Source organism: Morus notabilis, unplaced genomic scaffold, assembly GCF_000414095.1.
Source record: "Morus notabilis unplaced genomic scaffold, ASM41409v2 Scaffold277, whole genome shotgun sequence".
Lineage (NCBI taxonomy): Eukaryota > Viridiplantae > Streptophyta > Magnoliopsida > Rosales > Moraceae > Morus > Morus notabilis.
In genome coordinates, this window is record NW_010363731.1 from 83,035 (window position 1) to 107,445 (window position 24,411).

At 34.9% G+C, this 24,411-nt stretch overlaps 2 protein-coding genes across 2 annotated transcripts; one reads left to right on the forward strand and one right to left on the reverse strand.

Moving 5' to 3' along the window:
- Nucleotides 1-6,450: 6,450 nt before the first annotated feature.
- Nucleotides 6,451-9,241, reverse strand: LOC21405765 (transmembrane protein 50 homolog). The gene is made up of 2 exons (XM_010104809.2): nucleotides 9,106-9,241; nucleotides 6,451-7,223 (listed from the first exon to the last, which is right to left on the reverse strand). The coding sequence occupies exon 2, from the start codon at nucleotides 7,084-7,086 to the stop codon at nucleotides 6,679-6,681; it is 408 nt and encodes a 135-aa protein (XP_010103111.1). The 5' UTR covers nucleotides 7,087-7,223; nucleotides 9,106-9,241; the 3' UTR covers nucleotides 6,451-6,678.
- A 2,822-nt stretch (nucleotides 9,242-12,063) lies between these two features.
- LOC21405767 (protein PLASTID REDOX INSENSITIVE 2, chloroplastic) lies at nucleotides 12,064-20,002 on the forward strand. Its single transcript, XM_010104811.2, has 5 exons — nucleotides 12,064-12,219; nucleotides 13,415-13,511; nucleotides 18,724-19,031; nucleotides 19,120-19,215; nucleotides 19,553-20,002. The coding sequence occupies exons 3-5, from the start codon at nucleotides 18,753-18,755 to the stop codon at nucleotides 19,739-19,741; spliced, it is 564 nt and encodes a 187-aa protein (XP_010103113.1). The 5' UTR covers nucleotides 12,064-12,219; nucleotides 13,415-13,511; nucleotides 18,724-18,752; the 3' UTR covers nucleotides 19,742-20,002.
- The last annotated feature ends 4,409 nt before the right edge of the window (nucleotides 20,003-24,411 follow it).

Here is a 24,411-nt window from a genome sequence, read left to right on the forward strand (position 1 = left end):
AAGTTGGGCCCTTTAAAGGAATCGGAAAATGGGTTTTTGAGGGAAGCTAAAGGTTCAACTTTTCTAAAACCAAATAAGGTTGTAACTTTAAAATCCACAGAATCCAGCCACAAAACGAAAGAAAACATCAAGGCAAAAATCAAATTTTCGGATTAGAAAAGGAAATAAGAGAATACCCTACAAGAAATCTCCTAGGATTCGGATTACCTAGAAAAACTTATCAAAATCCGAAATTTGAACCAAAAACTGGATTTGGAAACAAAGGATAAACGAAATCAAAGTCTCATACCTCTTTGATCTTGGAAAACCACCTTCAATACTTCAAGCTTCTACACAATTAATCCCAAAACCGGATTACCTATGGAATTTTGAAGAAAGCCATTTGTTTTCTAACCAAATCAAGGCTCTTCTTTTCTTTTTTTTTTTCCTGGAAGGGAGATCGAGGGAGAGAGAGAGTCGGATGGGAAGATGAGAAAGGAAGAGTGAGAAACATCAAATGGAGTTGAGGTTTTGGGAGAGATTGAGAAAGTCAAATTTTTTTTTCCTTCCTATGTTACTCCTTCCCCCACCTCAACGTGGCCAGAGAAGGGAGATGAGGGGCATGGCTGAGGGTCCCGCCATGCCACGTGAAAGGGCAGCTGGCCCTGGGTTTTTTTTTTTTTTTTTTTAATATTGCAATATGGCCCCCAACTACGAAAATTCTTTCAATCATGCCCCCCTAAAGCCTTGCAATTTAGTCCTTAAACTCTTTTATCATTTCTCTTACAATTCTTTCATACAAAATTAACACAAAAGTTTAAGTCTGAAAATTAGGATGTTACATTTTACCTTCCAGAAAAGATTCACATACTGGAAGCTCACCATTTTTAGTTCACGTAAAGGAACATCCTTTACCAGTCCTTCAATCCTATTTAGGTTAATATGACCAAGCCTAAGATGCCACACATATGTGTTATTATCATCAAAGATCCTTTGCTTCTTATTCTTAGGTTCGGCAACCATGAACATTTTAGTGTTAAGCAGTGAATTAGGTATTTGTTTTATACAATATAAACCATCATTCAGACGTCCAGAATAAATATTAAAACTATTTTGAGAAATATGAATAAATTCATTATCAAAATAGACTTTAAATAATTGTTCGAATAGCCTAGTTACAGAAATCAAATTTCTATGAATGCCTAGAATCAAATAAACATTGTTCAAAACTAAAAATTTATTTTTCCTAAACCATAAGTCTAACTTCTCCTATTATTTTTGCCGAAACTCGTGCACCATTGCCCACTTTCATTTTGTATTCCCTATTGGCTAGCTCAGTGTAGGAACTAAGACTCTACAAAGAAAAATAAACATGATTAGTTGCGTCTGAATCAACTAGTCAAGTTGAGACATCACCCTCTACTAAACATGTTTCAAGAACTAGCAAATCTGATTTACCTTGTTCTTTCTTTTTCTTGAGCTCCTCAAGATACTTTTTACAGTTTCTCTTCCAGTGCCCATCTCCGTTGTAGTGGAAACACTTTCCTTTAGGTTTCTAGTCGGAGCCCTTCTTTTTGGTCTTTTTGTTCTTCCCTTCCCTGGTTCTGGTTCTTTCTCTTATTCTTACTAGATCCAACAGCAACATCAACATTTGATTCTCCTCCTTTACCTTTTTTGGTGGATTCAAAGTTTTACAGGTCATTCAATAGTTCGATCAAGTTGGCTTTCCTTATGTTCATAACATAGTTGCTAGTGAACTGTTGAAAGGCCGGGAGTAGGCTTTCCAAGATGATGCCAAGTTGGGTGGCTTCATCGATCCTGACACCATTGACTTCAGTCTCGTGGAGGTGCTCAATCATATTCAAAACATGTACCTTAACGAATGTGCCATTCTTCATCTTGTTATTTATAAAAGCCCTTACATCATCTAAACAGGCCTTCTCTCAAGGAGCGCCAAACATGGCTTCTAGAGACTCCATAATCTCATATACAGTCTTCATCTCCTCATGCTTCTTGCGAAGCACGTCACTCATACTGGCCAACATATAGCACTTTGCTTTGTTGTTGGCCTTGATCTAATAATCATAATGCTCCCTTGCGGCTTTAGATAAATTTGTCACGGGCTCTTGAAGACATTCCTCTAGAGGGACGAGCTAATGGTCATCACAAATAGTAAGATATTCATGTTACTTTTTCACTTCGTATAGTTATCTTCGCCCAGTTTTTCAGTCGCGAGTAGTGAGATTATAGGATTAGACATATTACTGAAAATAAATAGAGTACTCATCTAGTCAATTTTTTGTGCACGAATATCAGGACATGTGAGTTTTTGGCACAATAAAATATGATGCGTGATGCACATGAAAATACATAAATCACGTTTTAATTTTAGGTGCCAACGATAATCCAATTTACCACGAATATAGTGCCGCCGTATGGTAGGTCAAAATATTCACAAATTGAACCGAGACCTTTTCAATTAATAAATATAATCAAAATATCTCATATTTTCATATTTATGAACTACTATTATTTTGGTCAAAATATAATCAACAAATTAGGTGATATTGTCATGAGTGTAACATATCGTTTCAGATTCTACAGACTTAACTTCGGAGTGTCGTCATTGGGTAGGTCAAACTGGAAATACATCTTTGAATCTTATCGCTAGGAAGTCAACCTTGATATTAATCTGAAAGAACAATCTCTGTAGGGAGTGCATATTTGGTGCCACCGCAAAGCCCCTTTCGAATCTCATGGTGTTGAACTAACGATGGAGACTAGTGGGTCGTATTGTCATACAACCCTCTCTCACTCAATATTTTACAAATATGTATTTTATTTGAAAATCATCTTGTAGTTTTCAAATCCCAATAAATAAACAACTTATTTATTAGATATGTGAAATTCTAAAATTTAACTCTAAAATTCAATTTCACATATAACATAATTTTACAACTTAAATCAATTTTAGTGCATGATTCCTATTTTATTCTTCAAAACTCTTTTAAATAAATAAAATAATATTCGTGTATGCATGTCATGTTATAACACATATGAGTAAACATACTATATCTATATGGCATGTTATATGCATGGGCATATAATATACAATCATCTAATAAATATAAGTATAAAATATGCAATCTGCTATTAAGACGCATTTGACTGATTCTTATGCGAAATATAAATTACAACCATATTGAACGAGTAATTAATACAACCAAATCGAATAAATAAATAATTACAATAATTATTTTCTCCCTTTACATTAACAGTCTTTGATTTTTAAATTCTTCTTTCATCGGCTTTGCTCTTCATCTTCGGGATCTGGAACTCTTCCGGGTTTAATGGCACGTGCATCTAGGGTTTCAAAAACCCTTCAAGCCCGCAGGGGGCCTGATTGACCATGCTGGCCGTGCGGCTGTGCACACTGGGCACGGGTTAGGCGCATGCGGGGTGCGTCTGGGCAGGTGCAGGGCGCAGCTTTGCAGCGTGCAGGCTGCGGCTATCTGAGGTGCTTTAGGGCGTCACTTCCAAATTTTTTTCGAGCTTCTTGACTTGTGATTCCTTGCCCTAATCTACCTAAATCATAGAATTACAATAATTCTAATTGCCGAATAAAATTACAAATAATTTAATAAATGAATATAACCGATCCATAGAACCATATAATTAATGACCAAATCCATCATCAATACATTCATCAACATGAATCAATATAAACATCCATAAATAAATGCAAGTACCTACCCGTCACATACATACAAATTAAATATCAAATATTTAATACAACATTGATTATCGCATAATTAGAACATAAATTAATATAGTATATAGACCGCTATGATACCAATTGTTGGTTTCCAAAACGATTTTGGATGCAGAAGTGTGTAATTAGCGGATCGTGTATAACAAAAATTTTCATAAAAGTTTGAGATACTCTATAAATTACATTAATTTATGTACAAATAAATTAATCAAATTAATTTATATACCTAGCGAATGATTAGGTTGATAACTTGAGTTCTTTGACCACGAAAGTTCCTTGCTTCAAACAAGTTTAGAGCACCCAAATCTTCCTCGTCAATTCCTAAAAACTACGAAGACATGTGTGTGGGCACACCTAAAACAATATAGGATTAGAAAATAAACACTTAAGTTTTCCACGAACACCAACACATGCACGACGTGAAATTTGAGAGAAAATTTTTCCTTTCCTTACTATATAAAATTCGGCCACCATAGCTAGGAGAGAGCAAAAATTGTGTTCTCCAATTTTATAGCAATCTCCTATTTATAGAGTAGTAGTCAGACTCGCAGAAAAAGTCTAAACTTTATCTTCAAGATAGAGCTTGATAATTATCTACCACTTTCAATTTAATTTTTGAAAGATAATCCCCCTCTCCTTTATCCTATATGGCTAGCCACCACAGGGAGATTCCTCCCTGTGGTAAGCGCATACAGTATGAATCTCCCTGTGGTAGGCACATACAGTATGAATAGGGCAGGATAAAGTTTTGCATTTATCATGCAGTCCAATTTTGACTCAAATTCAAATTTAAGTTAAACTTAAATTAATTTGAATTTCAATTGAACAATTTATCAAATAAATCAAATAGATAACTTGGAGAGCAATCAACTGAATCTCAGAGAGATTTACACTGCCCTAGGCATTCACACTATGTGAACACCTTCACATGTGTGTTTCAAAATTCAAATTTAAATTTAAATAATCACATTATTTAATTTATAATTAATTATTCTTGAGCGCTTTATTTAGAATTCCATAATTTTAAAATTCTCATTTTTGCCCTTAGTGTCTTGTAGGATTACAAGAACGACAGGGGGACACTTGAACCTATAATTTCAAGCTCTAATAAAATTAATAATTAATTAAAATCTTTAATTAATTAAATAATTCTATTAATTCTAAAAGTTACTACACTATAAACTTGGAATTGCACTCTTATAATCATAGATATAATTTACTTATACACTGTGAAGTGTCCATTTAATATAGCAAATTCATATAGATCAATCCTCCATAAATAATTCATAATTAGAGCTAGGCGAAATCTCTTAATCTCACTAATTACATATGTATCCTTGAGTACCATTAATTCTTTAATGGACAATGATTCATAAAACAAATTCATGAACTGGAGCTCCTACTAGTCTGAGTACCGAATCAATTCTCAAGATAATTATTTATCTGCTTCTTTCTTAAGAAGGAATGGATTCTATTTCGTGTATTAACATTCTCAGTTACTCACTTCGTCGTGTCTCCAAAATACAAGGAATAGGATTCAACATCTCGAAATTCACACCGAGTAAATTAAAAGACACAAATTCATAAACAGGAGTCTGCTAATAACTCATAATTAATATCATTCTATATATGACCATCGGTGGACTCAATTCAAATTTTTATGCTTAATGAAAATTATCAGAAATTCATATTGTGTTTGTATCAATGTTCCATATAATCTCATTATGCGTACTACACTCACTTAATATCTCGCCATATTAACAGTGCAGATAACACCGTTCCATTCTAAATAGGATTGGCATGTATTAGTAATGTTTTAATTAAAGATTCTGATATTTAATTAAATTCATTACGAACATCATTTTGATTATTATCATTAAATATTATCCTCTCGTATATAATATTATATATAATATTTAAGGTCACATAAATAATCCTAGAATTTTCACTGATATTCATAAAATATTCATTAATATATGCACATCAAATAATAAATAAACTCTTTTATTAAATAAATAATAAATATCATATTACATCTCTTACTTTTAGAACGTCATTCTATAAAAAAGAAAAAAAACAGGTGTGCCAATATTCTGTCCATCTCGTTCCACCACACATACAATTGATATGCAACCATCCTCGTTGTGTCCCCGGTATAGCCAGCTGCGAGCCTCCTGACGCACGTCCTTTCGGCCAACCATACGCGAAAGGACTGCCATCGAGTGGGGTTTAGACGCGTTTTGAACGGATCAGGAATGAAAGAAATTTCTCTTTATAGAGATACCACACGACTGTGCTACATCGGTCGTACAGGTAATACAGAAGAAGACCTTAACGATTTCCCGGAAGTCAGACTTCAGTTTGCTTACGGTTGTGTAACTCTGAAATTGAATTCACGTCATTTGTTCATGAAAGGTGAATGGTCAAAATTATTCTGCTTAGCTATGTCACGACATATTGATAAGGAGCCAACTGTAATTGTACTGATGGCACAACAGCACCACAACATTGGGTTCGAACTTGATAAGGAAAGATTGACAGGCTGATTGTATGTCCAAAAAGCTGATTATCAAGATCTCATGAACGATTAACATGAAAGGTAAATATGTATGTGTGTGTGTGTAGAGAGAGAGAGAGAGAGAGAGGGAGAGAACTAGACTAGGAAAACTTTGCTTCGCAAGATTTCAAGACCAAACAAATAGCAAAAAAACAATGCTCAATTCTTTTCCACCATTCATCGACAATATAAGTATTATTTGGGCAGAAGAAAAAAAGATTGTTAGCACAACATTTACAAGGTAAACTATCGTTTAACAAACTGGTTGAATATTATAACAAGTAAAAGCGAGACTGGGAAATTCACAAATGACTTCTCACTTTTGGCATTAAGGCTCAAGAAGAAACGGTTTCTTTAGCCATTTCCAAAGTTACTCAGAGTGAACAGTCCAATAAATCAGCCCGCTGACCAACACAAACACACATTGCAACACACCGGCTGTTCCTGTCCATACTGAAGGGCCAGTTTTCACAAGTGAATCTTGAATCAGGAGACCGACTGATGCCGCCAGAGAAACAAAGGACACAACATAGGCAAAGAAAAGCCAGAGCTTCAACCTCCACTCGCCTTCTTCGTAGGGAGAGTAGTCAATATCGTCCTTCCTAACACAATTGAACATCAAAGCTGCCAATGATGCAAATATGCCGGGAAGGTAGTGTAAAAATGAGACTTTGACGGAGCTGCAAACAACAGCGTCGATCCAAAACCACCAACCTGCACCAAAGATTGCGCCAGCGACACCTGGTCCAAAGATCGCCCAAAGCTCCATCAAATCCATTTATGGCTGCCTTTGCTTTGAGAAGACAATGAAACCTCTGAAATCCGATTGCCGACCACCAAGCAAAATGGGGGTATATTGTTTGTTTCTTGCCGGATTTTAAGCCCCGAGAAGATCAAGTTCCAGCTTCCTGTGAACTGTGAGAATTTCTCCAGTTATCCGTATTACAACAGATTATACACAGAACTACTAAATAGAAGACTAGACTTCTAACTAGTGGAAAAAATACTTATTCAGTAAATAAAAAGTTTTCAGGCAACAAAAACTCCGATAATATAATATATTACCAGTAAATAAATTAGTTAGGCAGCAAGGTAAATCACGGAATTAGTATGATATTATACTGAACTATCGTAAGTATATGAGTTATCTTGCACAGCGGTATGTGCTACGACCATTTCCAGTGCAAATGCTAATGCTAATTATATATTTAACATCAAAAAATATGATATGATATGTTATTTTCATTTTTACTCCAATGCATAATGCTATTTGAAATGCTAAATCTACTTTTTCCCATAATCATTAAGCTTTGAAAGTTGTAAAAATAAACTTTTATTTTAAAAATAATTAGAAAATACAAAAGTTGCAATGAGTACATGAAAAAGTAAACATTTCAACCAATAGCAATCAAATGCTAAATTTCCTATATGCTATATTGGTGGGAAATTTGTCACAAAGTATAGCATATGGGAAATTTGGCACAACAAATAGCATTGCATTGGAGAGTGTTTTTACACTCAAATGCTAAATTTGCAATTGGCACATCAATTATAGCATTGCATTGGAAATGCTCTAAAGTCGTAAATGACAACCAAGAAATTGCAAAATATTGCATTGTAAAGAATCTAAACTAGACATTATCTTTCAACAAAAAGCAGAGCATGTGCACGGTTTAGCAACAACTCAGAAACCAGCACATCATTACATACTAAACTACTAAATCATACATTTACCAAGTATAAACAAACTACTTAAAAAATTTCCACAACTACTAATAAACAAGAACTCGGAAGCCTGCACATTCTACTAATAAACCGAAATTTTCACGCTTTGTTAAACTTAAAAGATGACAATCAGAAACCGGCACTCTATTACATACTAAACTAGTAAGTCATAATTACCAAGTAAGAAACAACTCAGAAACTTCCACACTACATACTAAAAAACAACCAAGAAACTTGCACTCTGTTACATACTAAACTAAACCATAATAGTGAGTCACTTTCAACAAACAAAAAATCAACGATTACAATATCACTTTATAAATCATTGAAATTCCCGTATTTACCAATTTACTCACAACTCAATTAAAACATTAATCGTAGAGACTATTCAAATAGTCATTAGAGTGAGGCTTCAATTTACAATTCACAGAGTAATGATAGGGACTATTCAACTAAACATTACAAATCAACTCAAACTATATCTCCTTTGAAATCATGTAAAGGAACAAAAGAAAGTTGTTTACTTTCTTCTCAATTTTAAAGGCTACACATGATTTAGAAATCAAGAAAATGTGAACCCATTCAGTGATTCTTTAAAAAAAAACAAAAAAAAAAAAAAAACAAAACTAGCCACTAGCCAATCAGATATACAGATTCCACTACCGTTTTCTTGTAAAAGCACCACATTTTCTACCCAAATTAAAGAGGAAAAAAATTCAATTGAGACTTGAATTTCAAAACTAGCTTATTCAGCTAAAATCCCAATTATCCCAGATTCTCACAAGCACAGAACAATTCAATTGAGACTTGAGTTTCAATATCTTAGCAAAAAGAGACTTGAATTTCAATAACTCCAATCGAAAGAATAGTTTATGGTTTCAACTCTTAATTTTCTCATAGTAATTATAATTCGCCCCCAAAAATCATAGTATTGCAAACTAGCACAATCAGAGAAACCCAACAGACGAAACCAAACAGATCGTCTAAATCGAAACCAGATCTAAACAACTGTTGTTCTTAACGAATCTGTAAATCGAAGAAGAGAGAATTGGAAATTTCAAAAGGGCTTTACCTTGTTTCTTCTCAATTTGAAGAATGGAAAGTCTGATTTCTTACGCTTTGTATTGAGAAGTGACTTTGGTAACTGGTTTGATGCTTTGTTTTGGAGCAGCGGCGATCTCGCTACTATTGAAGTTCTAGTATTTTCTCTTTTGTGAGCCATTTTGTTAATTTTATTTAAAGATAAAATATTTTTAAGACGTTTGATTTTTAAAATTTAAATTTTTTATAAAAAAAAATATTATAAATAATTAAGAATTATGATTTAAAATTAAAGACAAATTCTTAAAATAAATATCTCATTTGATATTCTAAATAACGAAACATACCCTTATCATTTTATATTTTTTTATAATATTATTAAAGCAGTACGTAAATATTTTTAAAAAGATATTCTTGATATCCTAAAACTTATTTTTGAGAATTGTAATATTTGAACTACCATTATTATTAATTGAATAGAAATAATATTTTTCAAAAAAAATCTAAAAATATTTTAATATTTAAAGAAAATAATAAAATAAAAAATTTCATGATTTTTTAAAATTTATTAGTTTTTGGTTAATTAAGTAGAATAGTATTAAGGTCATTTTAGTCTTAAAAATCAGTTTTAGAATACTAAAAAAATATTTTTAAAAATATTGACATATCATTTTAATATTATTAAAAACATAGGATACTAAAAGCATGTTTCGCTATAACATAAAATATTAATGTTTTTATCTCTCTTATTTAATATAGGGTTGCCATTTAAACTTGTGACTTGTAAATTTGGACTTTATGGGGTTGCCATTTAAGCTTGTGACTTTTGAATTTGGACCTTAAAAAATCAAAAGATTTTTGAAACAAAACTCTTCTATAATATTATATTAATGAGGTATTAATTTGTTTAATTAGTTTAATTTAGTATACATAACATAATTACTAATAAAGGGTAATTTTTAATGGTTTTTCTAGGGACGATAGGGGTTTTTGTGTCATTTCAAGTTGTAAAAGGTAAATAACAAGATAAAAAAATTTACTACACTTACCCTTATCCCTTAGAAATGCATGAGTTAAATGTTTACTCATTATTCTTAATTAATATATTTTTGGCTAATATAGTACTTAATTATAATGGTATTAATCAATAATAGATGGTACAAACAAGACCCATACAATTTAAGCGGATATTCATTTCTTTTTCCGGTAACACAATTCCTACTCTTAGAGGGCCAAACTCAAAATCGATCCTAAAACTCTTTTGATGGGTATTTTGGACATTTTTTTCCTAAATTTCTAGTGTTCTTACAACTTAGTCCTTCAACTTCTTTTTTTTTTTTTGCATTTTATTCTCCAACTTGTTGCATGCCATTTTAATAATTATAGTGTTAAATTAGTGATGAGAAAAACACGTTTGATGAAAAATTCCAATACTCCAATACAAATTGTAACGAAAATCTCTCAACATGCGTTTGAAAAGGAGATTCGTGCCATGGTTCGAATCATGGTTCGTGGTTCACTATAGTATTTTCTCTCACAAATGATTCTGAATCATGGTTCTAAATCCATGAACCAAACGTCCACTCAATCTCTTAAATGTGATAAAAAAAATATAACAAAATTAGAAACTACGCACATTGCAATAGTTTTTGCATGGTCATGGGTAAACTGTGAAACTTGGAGGTTTAATGGAGAAGTCACCAAAACACTATACAAGTTCGGGAGGAAATGTGCAATCCTTTCTATTTATATTTTGAACTATTTATATCTATCCATCTTGAACTTTAGAGTCACCCCCACTTTACTCCCTGATCATTAAAAATTCTCACAATAATACTCTGAACTTTAAAATACTCCCACTTAGCACATGCGCTCAGGTGGGGATTTTATGATGGTAAAATCGTAATTGAATTTTGAGTTACATGCACCCATGCCACCTGAAGTTTAGAGTCGCATCCACTTTACCTCTTAAAGTTTGAGGTCACTTCCACTTTGCCATTTGAACTTTTTTATAGTTCCCACCATATTACTCCAAACTCTAAATTTGACTTACTTTGAAAACTGCAAGGTTAAATGACAAGTATTTTGTGAAAATTTTTTGCGTATATTAGCATATATTGACAAAGCGTTTTAGGATAAATTTGTGTATTTTACGTTAATTTCTAACGATATTGATATTTTCATAAAATCTAAGTACCGTTATTTCCATTAATATTTATCTTTTCATCATTGGCTGCAACTTACATTGCAATTAGAATTATGATGCGAATTTGTCTAGCTTGTCTACAAATATGGGCTTGATCTGGATCAATAAAGTTCGAGCAAATTGCTAAACTTACCCCTAGATTGCATGTCAGATATTTATCATTTACTCTTGCTTAATACATTTTTGAAAAATATAGCTATTTGACTAAAATGGTATTAATTAAGAGTAAAGAGTAAAAATTTAAACTCATTTACTCTAAAGGATATTTGCTTTCTTTTCTCATAAAATTCCTATTTTGTATAAATTGGTCTCCCCATGAATCAAATCAATGGAAATAATTCAAATAACAAGGTCGAATTGTAACAGAGGTGAGTGAGCGAGTACCAATTGTAATTAAACAAAGGGAGTAAAGTAAGAGATTTTAAAATTTAAGATAGTTTGGTGAGAACTATAAAAAAGTTTATAAAATAAAGTGAAGACGTCGTTAAAGTTTAAGAGACAGAGTGCAAATAAGCAAAAGTTCAACTACGATACCCTCGTAGAACTCCCAGATGAACGCATGTGCTATATTTCTATTTGGTTTTAATAGAAAATGAAACTGAGGGGATAAAGTGGAAGAAATTTAAAGTCTGGGGTTGAGTAATGAGAACTTTCAAAACAAAGGGTATGGATGCAAATAATCCTTTTATTTTATTTTATTCTTTTACGGCGGAAACCGCTGCTTCGTTTTAGCGTGTCTAGTCTCGAATGTTTTTTTCTTTTTAAAAAACAAATAATAAAACCCCAAGTTATTCAGTAGATAAAAATCCGTTTATTTCACTCTCAGTCCGACTTTCCCTCCCTCCAAACACAAGAGAGAGAAGAGGGGTTTTCTTCTTTAAGCTACCAAACCCACTGGAGAAAAACAAGAAGCTCTATCTCTATTCTCACTTCTTGAAGGTATTGCTTTTCATTTTCCTCAAAAATTTTTATTTATTTTTTTTCCCATTCAATTATCTTTTCTCGAGTTGCAATCGTTTTAACTTCTCATTTGCGTTTTTATTTGTAATCGATTGGAATGAAATAGCTCATTTAGAGTATTTGAAGATAGTGGTTCTTTTTATTCTCGTTAATTTTCAGACTCTTATTAGTGTAGAAAATATGTAACTCCGGAAAAAAAACAAAAAAAATTCTTCTTTGTATTCGTAAGGTTTTCTGTTTCTTGGTTGTCTTTAAAGTCTCTAGATATGTGTGTGTGTGTGTGTGTGTGTATTTATATTTATGTGTGTGTGTGTGTGTGTGTGTGTGTGTGTGTGTGTGTGTGTGTATTGGGTGTTGTGGTTATATATGTCAAAAAAAAAAAAAAGAAAGAGCCCTTGTAAGAAGTGTTAATATTATCGAGTAATGCTTGATACAGAGTTTGGGACACTATCTTGCAAGTTTCTTTCCCTTTTGTAATCTGTTTCTGGTGGTTAGACTGAACTTATTTTATTAATTTTCACCTTGTAAAACTTGATAAATGGTGTTAATATCTCGGGTTTATGCTTTATAGTTCTTAATTCTTTGATGAAGAGATTCAGCTCTGGCTAAGGAAGTCTAGTCATGGGCTTAGTTGCTGCAATTAGCCAATATTATGGCCACTATTATATGCCAAATTTCTTGCAATGATGGTTTCTACTTGTTTTATCAGTAATGGTACTTTCCATATTTTCGGTTAATCTCACAAATGATCCGTGAACTTTACCCTGATCTAATTTTTGATCTTTTTGAGTTTTAAAGCGTCTCAAACTTAACCAGCCTCAAACTATCAGTTTATCACAGTTTTAAACCTTTCATCAGTTAGATGTTAAAAAGATGACGAGGTATAGATGATGTTCTATTAGCAAGTGTTTTTTTTTTTTTTTTTCTTTAGTAAACCAGAGTGTTATTTTCTATCAACATTGTGTGTATATTTTGTCCTCTTTTTAACACAAATTAATAATTGATAGAAAAAATTAAAGCCAAAATAAACTGATAGATCAGGGTTAAGTTTGGGACTTTCTAAGTTTAAGGATCAAAGTGGAATTGGGCGTAAAGGTTGGGAACCATTATCGGATTAGTCCTAACATTTTTGTTTTATCCTTTTTCTCTAATTAATCATTCTTTCGTTCTGCAGATAAGTCTTGCCCTTCTTGTCACCACACCCCTCTTTCGATTGGGAGTCTTTCTCCTCTCTAAAACCCTGAGTGATTGCCTAGAATCTTTATCGGCCGGTGAGATATCTCCTGATTTTTATTTTTGTCTGTTTATTATTTGCCTGGATGATGTTGGTTTTCATTTCACCCACTAGTTTATATACTTTCTGTAAGCGTGTATTAGGGCTTAGAAGAATTTTTCTTATTATTTGATTAAATCAGTACAAGGCCTTTTTATAGAAAAGGAAAAAAACTAAACTCCTAAATTATACTTTATAAAAATAGCCAAAGAGCAAACTTTCCTAAAAATAAAAATAACTCCTAAATTAGCCATTTATCAAAAAACTGCTGACACTCCCCCTCAAGTTGGTGCATAGATATTCATCATGCCCAACTTGCTTACAAAATACTCAAAATTTTGCCTTAGGAGCCCTTTGGTGAAGACATCTGCGATCTGCTGACTGGAAGGCAAGAATGGAACGCAAACAACTCCTTCTTCAAGTTTTTCCTTGATGAAGTGTCTGTCAATCTCAACATGTTTAGTTCTATCATGTTGAACTGGATTATTCGCAATACTGATCGCCGCCTTATTGTCACAGAACAACTTCATAGGAAGTTCAACTGGTCTGCCAAGTTCACTCTGAAGTCTCTTCACCCATAAAATCTCACACACACCTTGAGCCATCGCTCGGTACTCAGCTTCGGCACTAATTCTCGCTACTACGCTCTGTTTTTTGCTTCTCCAGGTTACTAGATTTCCCCACACAAACGTACAATATGCAGAGGTAGATCTTCTATCAGTTACCGAACCAGCCCAATCTGCATCTTTATAAACTACAACCAACCGTTGATTGTTCTTCCTAAAAAAAAAGTCCTTTCATAGGAGTAGCTTTCAAGTACCTCAGAATCTTGTACACTGCTTCCAGATGTTCCTGATAGGGAGCATGCATAAACTGACTCACCAGACTAACAACAAATGAAATGTCTGGGCGAGTATGGGATAGATAAATCAGCTTCCTTACCAAGCGCTGATATCGACTTGTATCTACTGGCACTCCTTCCTTTATTTCGCCCAACTTGGAATTGAACTCTATAGGCGTGTCTGAAGGCTTGCATCCTGTCATCCCAGTCTCTTCTAGGAGATCCAAAATATATTTTTGTTGTGAGACCACTAACCCCTGTCTTGACCTTGCAATCTCCATGCCAAGGAAATATCTGAGTTGACCAAGATCCTTGATTTCAAACTCAGAGGACAGTTCCTTTTTTAACTCTTCCATGCCTTCAACATCATCACCTGTGAGGATAATATCATCCACATAAACAATCAACACTACCATCTTCCCCCCATGTGATTTCTTTATAAACATAGTATGATCTGACTATCCTTGTACGAAATTCTGACTCTTCACAAACTTTGTGAATCTCTCAAATCAGGCCCTAGGAGACTGTTTAAGTCCATACAAGGATTTCCTAAGCCTGCAGACCTTTCCATCAAATCTGTGAGAAAAACCAGGAGGAGCTTCCATGTACACTTCCTCTTCTAAATCTCCATTTAAGAATGCATTTTTAACATCCAGTTGGAACAAACCCCATTCAAGGTTGACCGCAAGGGAGAGATTACTCTCACAGTATTCAGTTTGGCAACAGGGGAGAAGGTTTCTGAGTAGTCTATGCCATAGGTCTGGGTAATCCTTTGGCAACTAACCGAGCTTTGTACCTTTCAAGAGAGCCATCAGCCTTATACTTCACTGTAAACACCCATTTGCAACCAACCAGGGTTTTACCTTTAGATAGCTCTGTGATTTCCCAAGTTTTGTTCTTTTCTAGAGCTCTCATCTCTTCAAGAACTACTTCCCTCCATTTTGGAACACCTAGAGCTTCTTGTATATCTTTTGGAATAGTGACACAGGACAACTTTGAAGTAAATTCTTGAAATGATGGGGACATACTCTTATATGACAAGAAGTTATAAAGAGGATGTTTGGTGCACGATCTAGTACCTTTCCTAAGGGCAATGGGTAAATCAACATATGTATTTGACTTGACAAGTGACTAACGATTAGACGCAATTTTTTGTGGTTCGGACAGAGAATTACTTGACTGAGCTTCATTTTCCATATTTGTCATCGGTTTAGGCTCATGGCTCTGCTTCGGATCGGGAGCTCTATCTTCCTGTCTTGGATACTTTCTCTTATAGACTTTCCCTTTAAACTCAATTCCACCTTGCCTCGCACACATCTCGTTCTCTTTCCGAGTTTCACTCTGTAAGGGCATAGTTAAAGGAACAGTATCCATATTTTCACTATTTGAGACATCATTAATTGTTCCATCTGCTTCAGTATTATCACAAAGTTCGGGCCCTCTTTTTTCAGAAACAGTAGAAATGGTTTCAAATTCTTTACAAACGGTTTCAGATTCTTTACTTTTATCAAATTTATCATTTTGACTCATAGAATGCACAGGAACAACATCATTTATTAACAAGTCATCGTTTGAATCTTCACTTGATGTCTCCCCCTGAAGATGAGTGTTTGAGAAAAAAGGTTTGTTTTCAAAAAAAGTGACATCCATGGACACGAAAAACTTCCTTGTGAGTGGATCAAAACATTTGTAACCCTTTTGAGTGGAGGGATACCCAACAAAATCACATTTTCTTGCCCGGGAATCTAATTTTCCCTTGCTGTGGCCATGAATGTGAACAAACGCTGTACACCCAAAAACTTTAAGGGGAAGATCATAAGTGAGATGAGAAGAAGGAAAACATCTCTTAAGTTGCTCCAATGGGGTTTGAAATTTCAAAATTTTTGTAGGCATTCTGTTGATTAAATATGTAGCTGTCAGAATTGCCTCACCCCACAGATATTTTGGAACTGAGGTTGAAAACATTAAAGACCGAGCAACCTCCAAGAGATGTTTATTCTTCCTCTCTGCAACTCCATTCTGTTGTGGAGTGTCGGTACAGGAGCTTTGATGAACAATGCCTTTTTCGGTAAAAAAGATCCCTAAGATTTGGTTAAAATATTCTTTACCATTATCACTTCTGAAAATCTGAATCTGTGTTTGAAATTGTGTTAATATCATGTTGTAAAAGTTTTTAAACACAGTTTCAGCTTCAGACTTGTCATGAAGTAAGAACACCCAAGTGACACGTGTGTGATCATCGATAAAAGTAATGAACCATCTCTTTCCTGTTACTATTTTAATCCGATATGGCCCCAAACATCACTATGAATCATAGTAAATGGTTTAGTGGCTTTATATGGTTGAGTAGAAAAAGAAGTTCGATGATGTTTCGCAAATTCACAAATCTCACACTGAAATAAAGATGGATTTTTATTGATAAAAAGTTTTGGAAACAAGTGTCTTAAATAATGAAAATTTGGATGTCCTAAACGATAATGCCATAACATTATTTCACTTGAATCAAGAACATAAATAGAATTGAGACAAGTCCTCCGGGGTTGCCTACTTGAGTCATATCTAGTGTCAAAAAAATGGAGTCCACCAACTTCTTAGTATTGCCAATCGTCCTCCCCGAAGTCAAATCCTGAAACAGACAGCCAGATGACGAGAAATTAGCTCGACACTTTTGATCATGAATAAATTTACTGACTGAAAGAAGATTACAGGACAATTTAGGAACGTGAAGAACGTCAAGAAGTGTAATATTGGATGAGATAACAATAGACCCTTTCCCGGCCACTGCCGAAAAGGTTCCATCTGCTATCTTGACTCTTTGATTCCCTACAACTGGATTTAGAGCAGCCAGTCATGTGATCTGTAGCACCAGAATCGACTATCCAAGAGACACTTGACTCAACATTAAGACATGAGGACAAAAAATGGTTACCCTTTTTTGCCACGTAACCAGAAGGAGTAGGATTGACAAGGTTTTGGGATTGGAGGATTTTACAGATTTGCTCTAGCTGTTCCTTCGTGAATGGTTGCACTCCTAAAGAGGACTCCTTTCCTGAATCAGTAACATTAGCTCGGGAATTCCAGTTGTTTTTTCTTCCAATTAGCAGGCTTACCATGGATCTTCGAACAAGTCTCACGTGTATGCCATGGTTTCTTGCAGTAATCACACCACGGTTTCTTGTTACTTCTTCCTTCACCATCACTACTTCTCGACGCAAGAGCCGACCCTTCGGAGTCATGTGCAGTTTTCCCAATCATCACTTTCCTTTGAGCCTCTTCTCTACGCACTTCAGAAAACACTTCTCTAAGCGAGGGTAGTGGCTTCCTTCCAAGAATGCGACCACGGACTTCATCTAACTCTTGGTTGAGACCAGCAAGGAAATTGTACACGCGCTCATTCTATTCTCTTTTCTTGTGCTTAACACTATCAACCGGGCACTCCCAATCATCTTCATAAACACAAATCCAATTCTTGCCACAAGGTGACAATATCGTTGTAATAAGTAGTAACATCACGGCTGCCTTGCTTGGAACTCCATAGCTTTGTTTTTAACTCAAATATTTGAGATGAATTCTCTAGGTCAGAATACATCTCTCTAACCGCTTCCCAAACATCCTTAGCGGTTGGTAAAAAACATGTGTGGTTTTGCGATAGCTGGTTCCATAGAATTGATCAGCCATGCGATAACTAATGAATTTTCAGATTTCCATGTCGCCAACCCAGGATCTCCAGTGGCTGGTCTCTCACGTTCTCCTGTTAAATAGCCAAGTTTTCCCCTTCCATCAATGGCTAGTTTCATGGATTGAGCCCACTCTAAAAATTCTGGCCATTAAGTTTCTGCCCTGTCAATTGAAAGGATGAGAAAGAGCCGAACAAATCGTGGCTACTGCTACTAGGGATCAGGCCACCGCCGCCGCTGCTAGGGTTTCCTCCAGAAATCATGCCTTCTCTTGCTGCCGATTCTGCACCGCCCTCAGACGTAGTCGACCCATCTCCGGCGGTCGTGGAAGACCTCTTTTGGCCGGTCATGGCCTGGCGGTAGTCCATCTATTCCCAGCCATTTTCTGACCAGGGCTCTGATACCATGTAAGCGTGTATTAGGGCTCAGAAGAATTTTTCTTATTATTTGATTAAATCAGTACAGGGCCTTTTTATAGAAAAGGAAAAAAAACTAAACTCCTAAATTATACTTTATAAAAATAGCCAAAGAGCAAACTTTCCTAAAAATAAAAATAACTCCTAAATTAGCCATTTATCAAAAAACTGCCGATACTTTCTGTCCTTTTGCATAGTTTTTTGCAGCATAGCTTTGATAATGTTTAAATATAATGTGGTGGGGATTGATTTTATTTGTTTTTTTTCCTTTTTAAGCTTAATACAGAGGAGGTTTTGCGCCAGAAATGGGTTGTAGAATAATAGCTACTGTGCTACCCATTGCTCCTTCAAAACTCGAGCCATCCCGACCACTTGTTTCATCTTATTCTTCTCTGGCTAGTGGGGTTTCATTATGCTTCCCTTCCAATTGCTCAAGTGGAGTAAGTTTCAAAAGTTCCTCTTTTTATCCTGAAAGAACAAAGGCAGAGACAGTGCCGCAGTCAATTTCCCGGGCCACCAATCAGATTTGTAGAGCCGCAGCAGAGTACAAATTTCCCGACCCGATTCCTGAATTCGCTGAGGCTGTAAGTTTCTCTTATCTTTTTTTGTCCAATGTTTCCTTTTTATCTTTTTTTGTTTGCTTTCTGAAATCTTTCCTCAACCACTTGATAGGAGACAGATAAATTCAGGACTCATCTCCTCAGCAAGCTGTCCAAGAAAGATATCTATGAAGACTCGGTGGAAGAAGTTGTAGATATCTGCACTGAGGTACTTTTGCTTCGTTTGGGATTGATTATGCTTCTAATTTTTTGCTTTTTTGTTGATTTTTGGTCAATTACAATTCAAAAGCTATCTATTACTAACTTCTCAAATTTGTTTAAAGTGCATTGGTTTTTCTGAAATGTGTATAGGTCAGCAGTAAGTAATTTTACCAAACTCAATTCTACATGGAACATTGTGCAAAAACCAAAAAACCTTCCTAAAGACAATGCCAACTGAGCGTTAGACATTGTTGGATTTAAGAAACATTCCCTGCTTGTTGGTGTTATTTGGGTAGAAGTACAAATGAATTCTACCGGTCTCATGGTGATATTCTTTATGACAGATATTCGGTACCTTCTTACACACCGAGTATGGTGGTCCAGGTACGCTCCTGGTCGTTCCTTTCATCGATATGGCTGATACAGTTCATGAAAGGGGCTTGCCTGGTGCATCACAAGCAGCTCGAGCGGCAGTCAAATGGGCACAAAAATATGTCGACAAGGACTGGAAGGAATGGACTGGTAGTGATTGAATCGAATAGTCTCAGAAAAAACACTTCCTCTTATTGCATGGAATGTTTTGCTTGTATTTTTTGTTAATCTGAGTGTAGATTTTAGGAGTTGATCCAGCAGTTTTGATACCTGTTTGAATAATTTAGATTGTTAAGGTTACCAATGGACAATTTTAGATAGAGACGTAAGAGAATGCAAATTCAACCAAACCATTTGCCAAATTAGAGAGTGCAATATACGGGTTTGAATCAATATGAATGAAGAGTGCAATAGAAACTTTGGAGCATATTTTTTTTTATTATTGCTGATTGTGGGAAGGTAGGAAAAAGGGACCCATTTGCAGGGCTCACCAACATTGAGATCTGATGCATATATTGGAACTAGAAATGGTGCACAGAAAGAGAATGTTTAATGTGATGCAAAGTGGTAAAAATTATCAGGGGAGGTTGTTTAGTATGTCGAGCAATGATGATCATCCAAGTATGAGCATCAAAAGTACGCAGGGTGATGTGGTTCTTATCACCTTGATGTTGATTCTTGAAAAAGAATGAAGGAAATAGCTAATGTTCCATAATGACTACGGCTTGTTTGGTATATGGGTTCTGTTACAGTGCAAGATTTTAATTCTATTACGATGTTTTTCTTCACAAAAAAAATTAAATTTCAGAAGTTATAGTTAAAAGCACTGGTTTAAACCCATTACATTATAGCTGATTTTCATGTTTTCTTCCTAGGTTTCTGAATGACCAGTCTCCAAACTGGATTTGAAAGAGAGAAATAGAGGGCATTAATTTTTGGTTTGCAGTTGGAGTGATACTATCATATCGCCACTGAATCACTTCATTCGCTTCCATTATTTTAAGAAATCAGAGATTGGCATTTGACTGTAAGTCTACAGATAAATAAAAAAAATTTAAAAAAAAAAAAGACAAAAACGCGAGAAAATTTAAAAAGTACCCATTCAGGTTAAGATAAATCTAACATTTATCCTTGTGTTTTTTGTAATTCAAAAAGTATCTTTTATGTTTTTAAATTATCTCAAAATTATATCTTAAGTGTTGTAAAAGAAGTAAAATATAACCTTGTAAGTTGTTAAATTGTTGAAAATGACATAAATACGCTTAATCATCAATATTTAAACATTACCTTAAACATTAATGACTAAGGGTTGTTAGGATTGTGTGATTTGGTTTGAATTGTGATCATTTGAACTGTGATAATTTGAATTGCGATTTAAACCGGTGTTAGGATACGCAAATAAATTGTAATTTGAATTGGAAATAAAATCCAAACTATATTTGGATAAAGTGTTAAAAACTGTTATTAGAGTTTTGTAACAAATCTTATAAAACCTCATTGTGAATGATTTGAATTGTCATCATTTAGTTCTCTATGAAACATCAATTTGAATATTGTCAGGGTCCGGTAGATTCAGAGGGTCGACGTGTCAGAGGTTGCCGGAAGCGGATCCGACGTGGCCAAGCTTTGAAGTAGATGATGATGGCGGGACCTCCGACGAAGAAGTGGGCTCGGCTAGGCCTAAATTAGGCCGAAAGACACGTGTCCTAGGACTTTCTTTGTTGCCGAAATGACGAAAATGCCCTGCAAAATATGTTAGAGAATATGCAAACACAAATAAAAAGAACTCCGAAGATGAAGAATGGTAGAAGGTGCAACCAAGTAGTTGATGGAGATGGAGAAAAGGAAACTAATAGTGCCTTGATAGAGCAGTGCTCTGGAGACAAGCGCGGGCTGCTTCAGGAGTGAAGATAGTGACTCAAGTGGTGGATAAGGCTTAGAGGAGAGTGAGAGTGAAGTTGAGAAGTGGATAAGGCTATAGTCAAGGGAACTCCAAGAGCAGCGCGTGTTGCTCTGGGAGTGAGAATGACGCTCAGAGCAATTGCTCTGACAGAGAGCGGAAGTGACCCCAAAAATGAAAACTCGAATATTGCACGAAAGTGCCTAAGAAACTTCGAAGAGTTTTGAGATGGTGGTGGAAATGGATTAAAAATTGTTTTGCAAGAGTTTCCAAGGCTGTCAACACTTGGAAGCTTTGAAGAACTTTAAAGGGCTTGAAGAACTTCAGGTCTCTGTAGCAAGAGACTAGAAAAGTCTGAAGGAAGAGAGATAAAGTGATCTAAAGAGGATGAAAGTAGTGGGTGGTGATGATGATGGATTAACCCTTGTGACATGAAGGAGATGGGGGCCTCAAAAGTTTAAGGTTATCTAGAATGAGGAATATGAGGGTATTTATAGGTGAAGTTGGTAGGATTTTGGCGGCAGCTCCGGATGTTCATATGACGTGCTCTGATGAATGCATGCACAAGCAATCACGATGGGGCAAAACCATCTGGCACCTTTCCGGAGTTGAAAAGGATATTGGTCAAAAATGGAATGAAGACTTATGGGAAATTGCTCTAGACGTGAATCAATGGCGCTCTGAAGGAAGCATGTACACACGATCCCAATGGAGCAAAGTCATCAAAAGCCTTTCTGGGGCTGAAGGAGAGTTGGTCCGAAAATGGAAAGGAAGGTTCATGGTTGCTGTTCTGAAGCCCAATCAACGACGCCTCTAACGAAGACCTGCACACACAATTCCCTTTGGAACAAAGTGATCAGGTGACTTTCTGGATTGACAAAGAAAATATCCGAAAATGGAAAGACTTGGAGGTAAAGTTCCGTATTTGAAGCTGACGTGAAGAGTTCTAAGGTTTGAAATTTTTAAGAGTGTTTGACTTAACTTTGTTCTCTGTTGACTTCCTCTTTCGGAGATCTGATCGCATGTCAGACCTTGTAAGAGATGGTTTATACGATATAGGCTAAGCAACCATCAAGTTGCCTTTGACATGAAAGTTGCTCCGAATGAAGCTGCTCCGGTTGAAGCTGCTCTAAAGGGTGAGCATGCTCTAAGCGAAGGTTGCTCTGATGGTGAGCTGGGCGAGAAGAAGTCCAAAGGAAGGATGCCTGACGCGAAAAGGACTCCGTTAGGCATACTTGAATATGAAGAGGATGCTCCGGAAGACATGCCTGCCACAGAGGGAGCCTCCATTAGGCATGTCTGGTGCCAACAGAGCCTTTGTTGGAGTCAAAACACTGAGAATCAATCTTGACAAAGAGGAAGAGGTTCTAAGGTGTGGACTTAGGAAGTTTTGGGCTTCCAAAAGGACGAGATGAAGGCTTTTTGAGAATTCTCCATCACTCATTTATATTTAATCCGATTAATTCTGAAAACCTTCCAAGAAGGATTCAAATTGAATCGAATTAAATGACAAATTAGCCTACTTGATCACACATGGCCCACCAAACCACAACCCACATGCGTTCCCCGAGCGTGGCTAGGGTCAACGAAACGAGCCTAATAACGTCGCGTGATGCCATGGTTGGGCATGGACCCTTGAATGGGCCTGGTACAAAATCAGGTATTAACAAATACTAAAGTATGATTTAAATTGAATTGTTGGGTTTGAGTTGTTGAAACAAATAGCGGCTAAGAAACTAAATTTAAAGAATTGACCAATTAGACTAGTTGAGCTCCTCACAACATCTCGCATTCTTACCATCGACACATAAGAAGCAAATTTAGACTTGTCAAATCCATTCCACCCTACACTACACTGAATACTACTCCGTGATCATGCAAACACATTGGGCGCCTTTGGAACTCGTTCCAAAATGATTTTATTTTTTATATGAAAATGAAAATGAAAACGTTTTCAATCTCATACATAAATTATTTTTAAAAATGCGTCTGGTAGTTTTATCAAGAGATTGTTTTCAGTATAAAAAAACCCATTAATGTCTCTCTATCTGCTCGAGAGAGGAGAAAACGAAAACAAAAAATGAAAAATGACTAAAAGTCGTTTTTCATTTCTCTCTCATTTTACACTAAACCAAAAAATCGTTTTCATTTCCGTTTTTTATCTTTATTGCGTCAAATGTAATTTTGGAAACGTTTTCATTTTTTTCTCGAAAAACGTAAAAAAAAAAAGATCAATTCTAAACACGGCCATTGCCTTTTTTGTTTTCTTGATTTTATTTAGTTTTGAAATCTAATTTTACATAATTAATGGTTAAAGTTAATCTAATTTTGGTATTTCAAAAGTTTTGATCAATTAAAGTTATTTTCTTTTAACTCTTTTAGAAAACGTAGAGGATAATTTTCAGATAATATAAAAAATCTAAGGATACTTTTTAGATTATAAAAAACATACGAGTATTCTTGGATTTAACTAAAACTCAAGATACTTTTGGATATTCTCACATAACACTCACCTGCTATGACAATTTAGATACTCCTGCATATTATTTTCCAACTTAGGTTGTATTTAGTTGTAGTGGGGAATGGTAATAGTAATGGGAATGAGAATGGTAATGGTAATGGAATGAAAAAGAAAGTTAATTTATTTGTTTTGTTATAATTTTATGAATACTATAGAATGCAACATGAATATTTTCATGTTGACAAAATTACCGTTATGTTATATATAACATTAATATTTTATATATCAATATAATTAATATACTATATAAAATGTAATATAATGTAATAAAATTATTAATAATATTAAAATGGTTAATATAATTATAATATTATAAAATATATTATAAGATTATATAATAAATAATAATATTTTAGTTATAATATAATTAAAAATTACCGTATAATATAATATATATATATATATAGTTC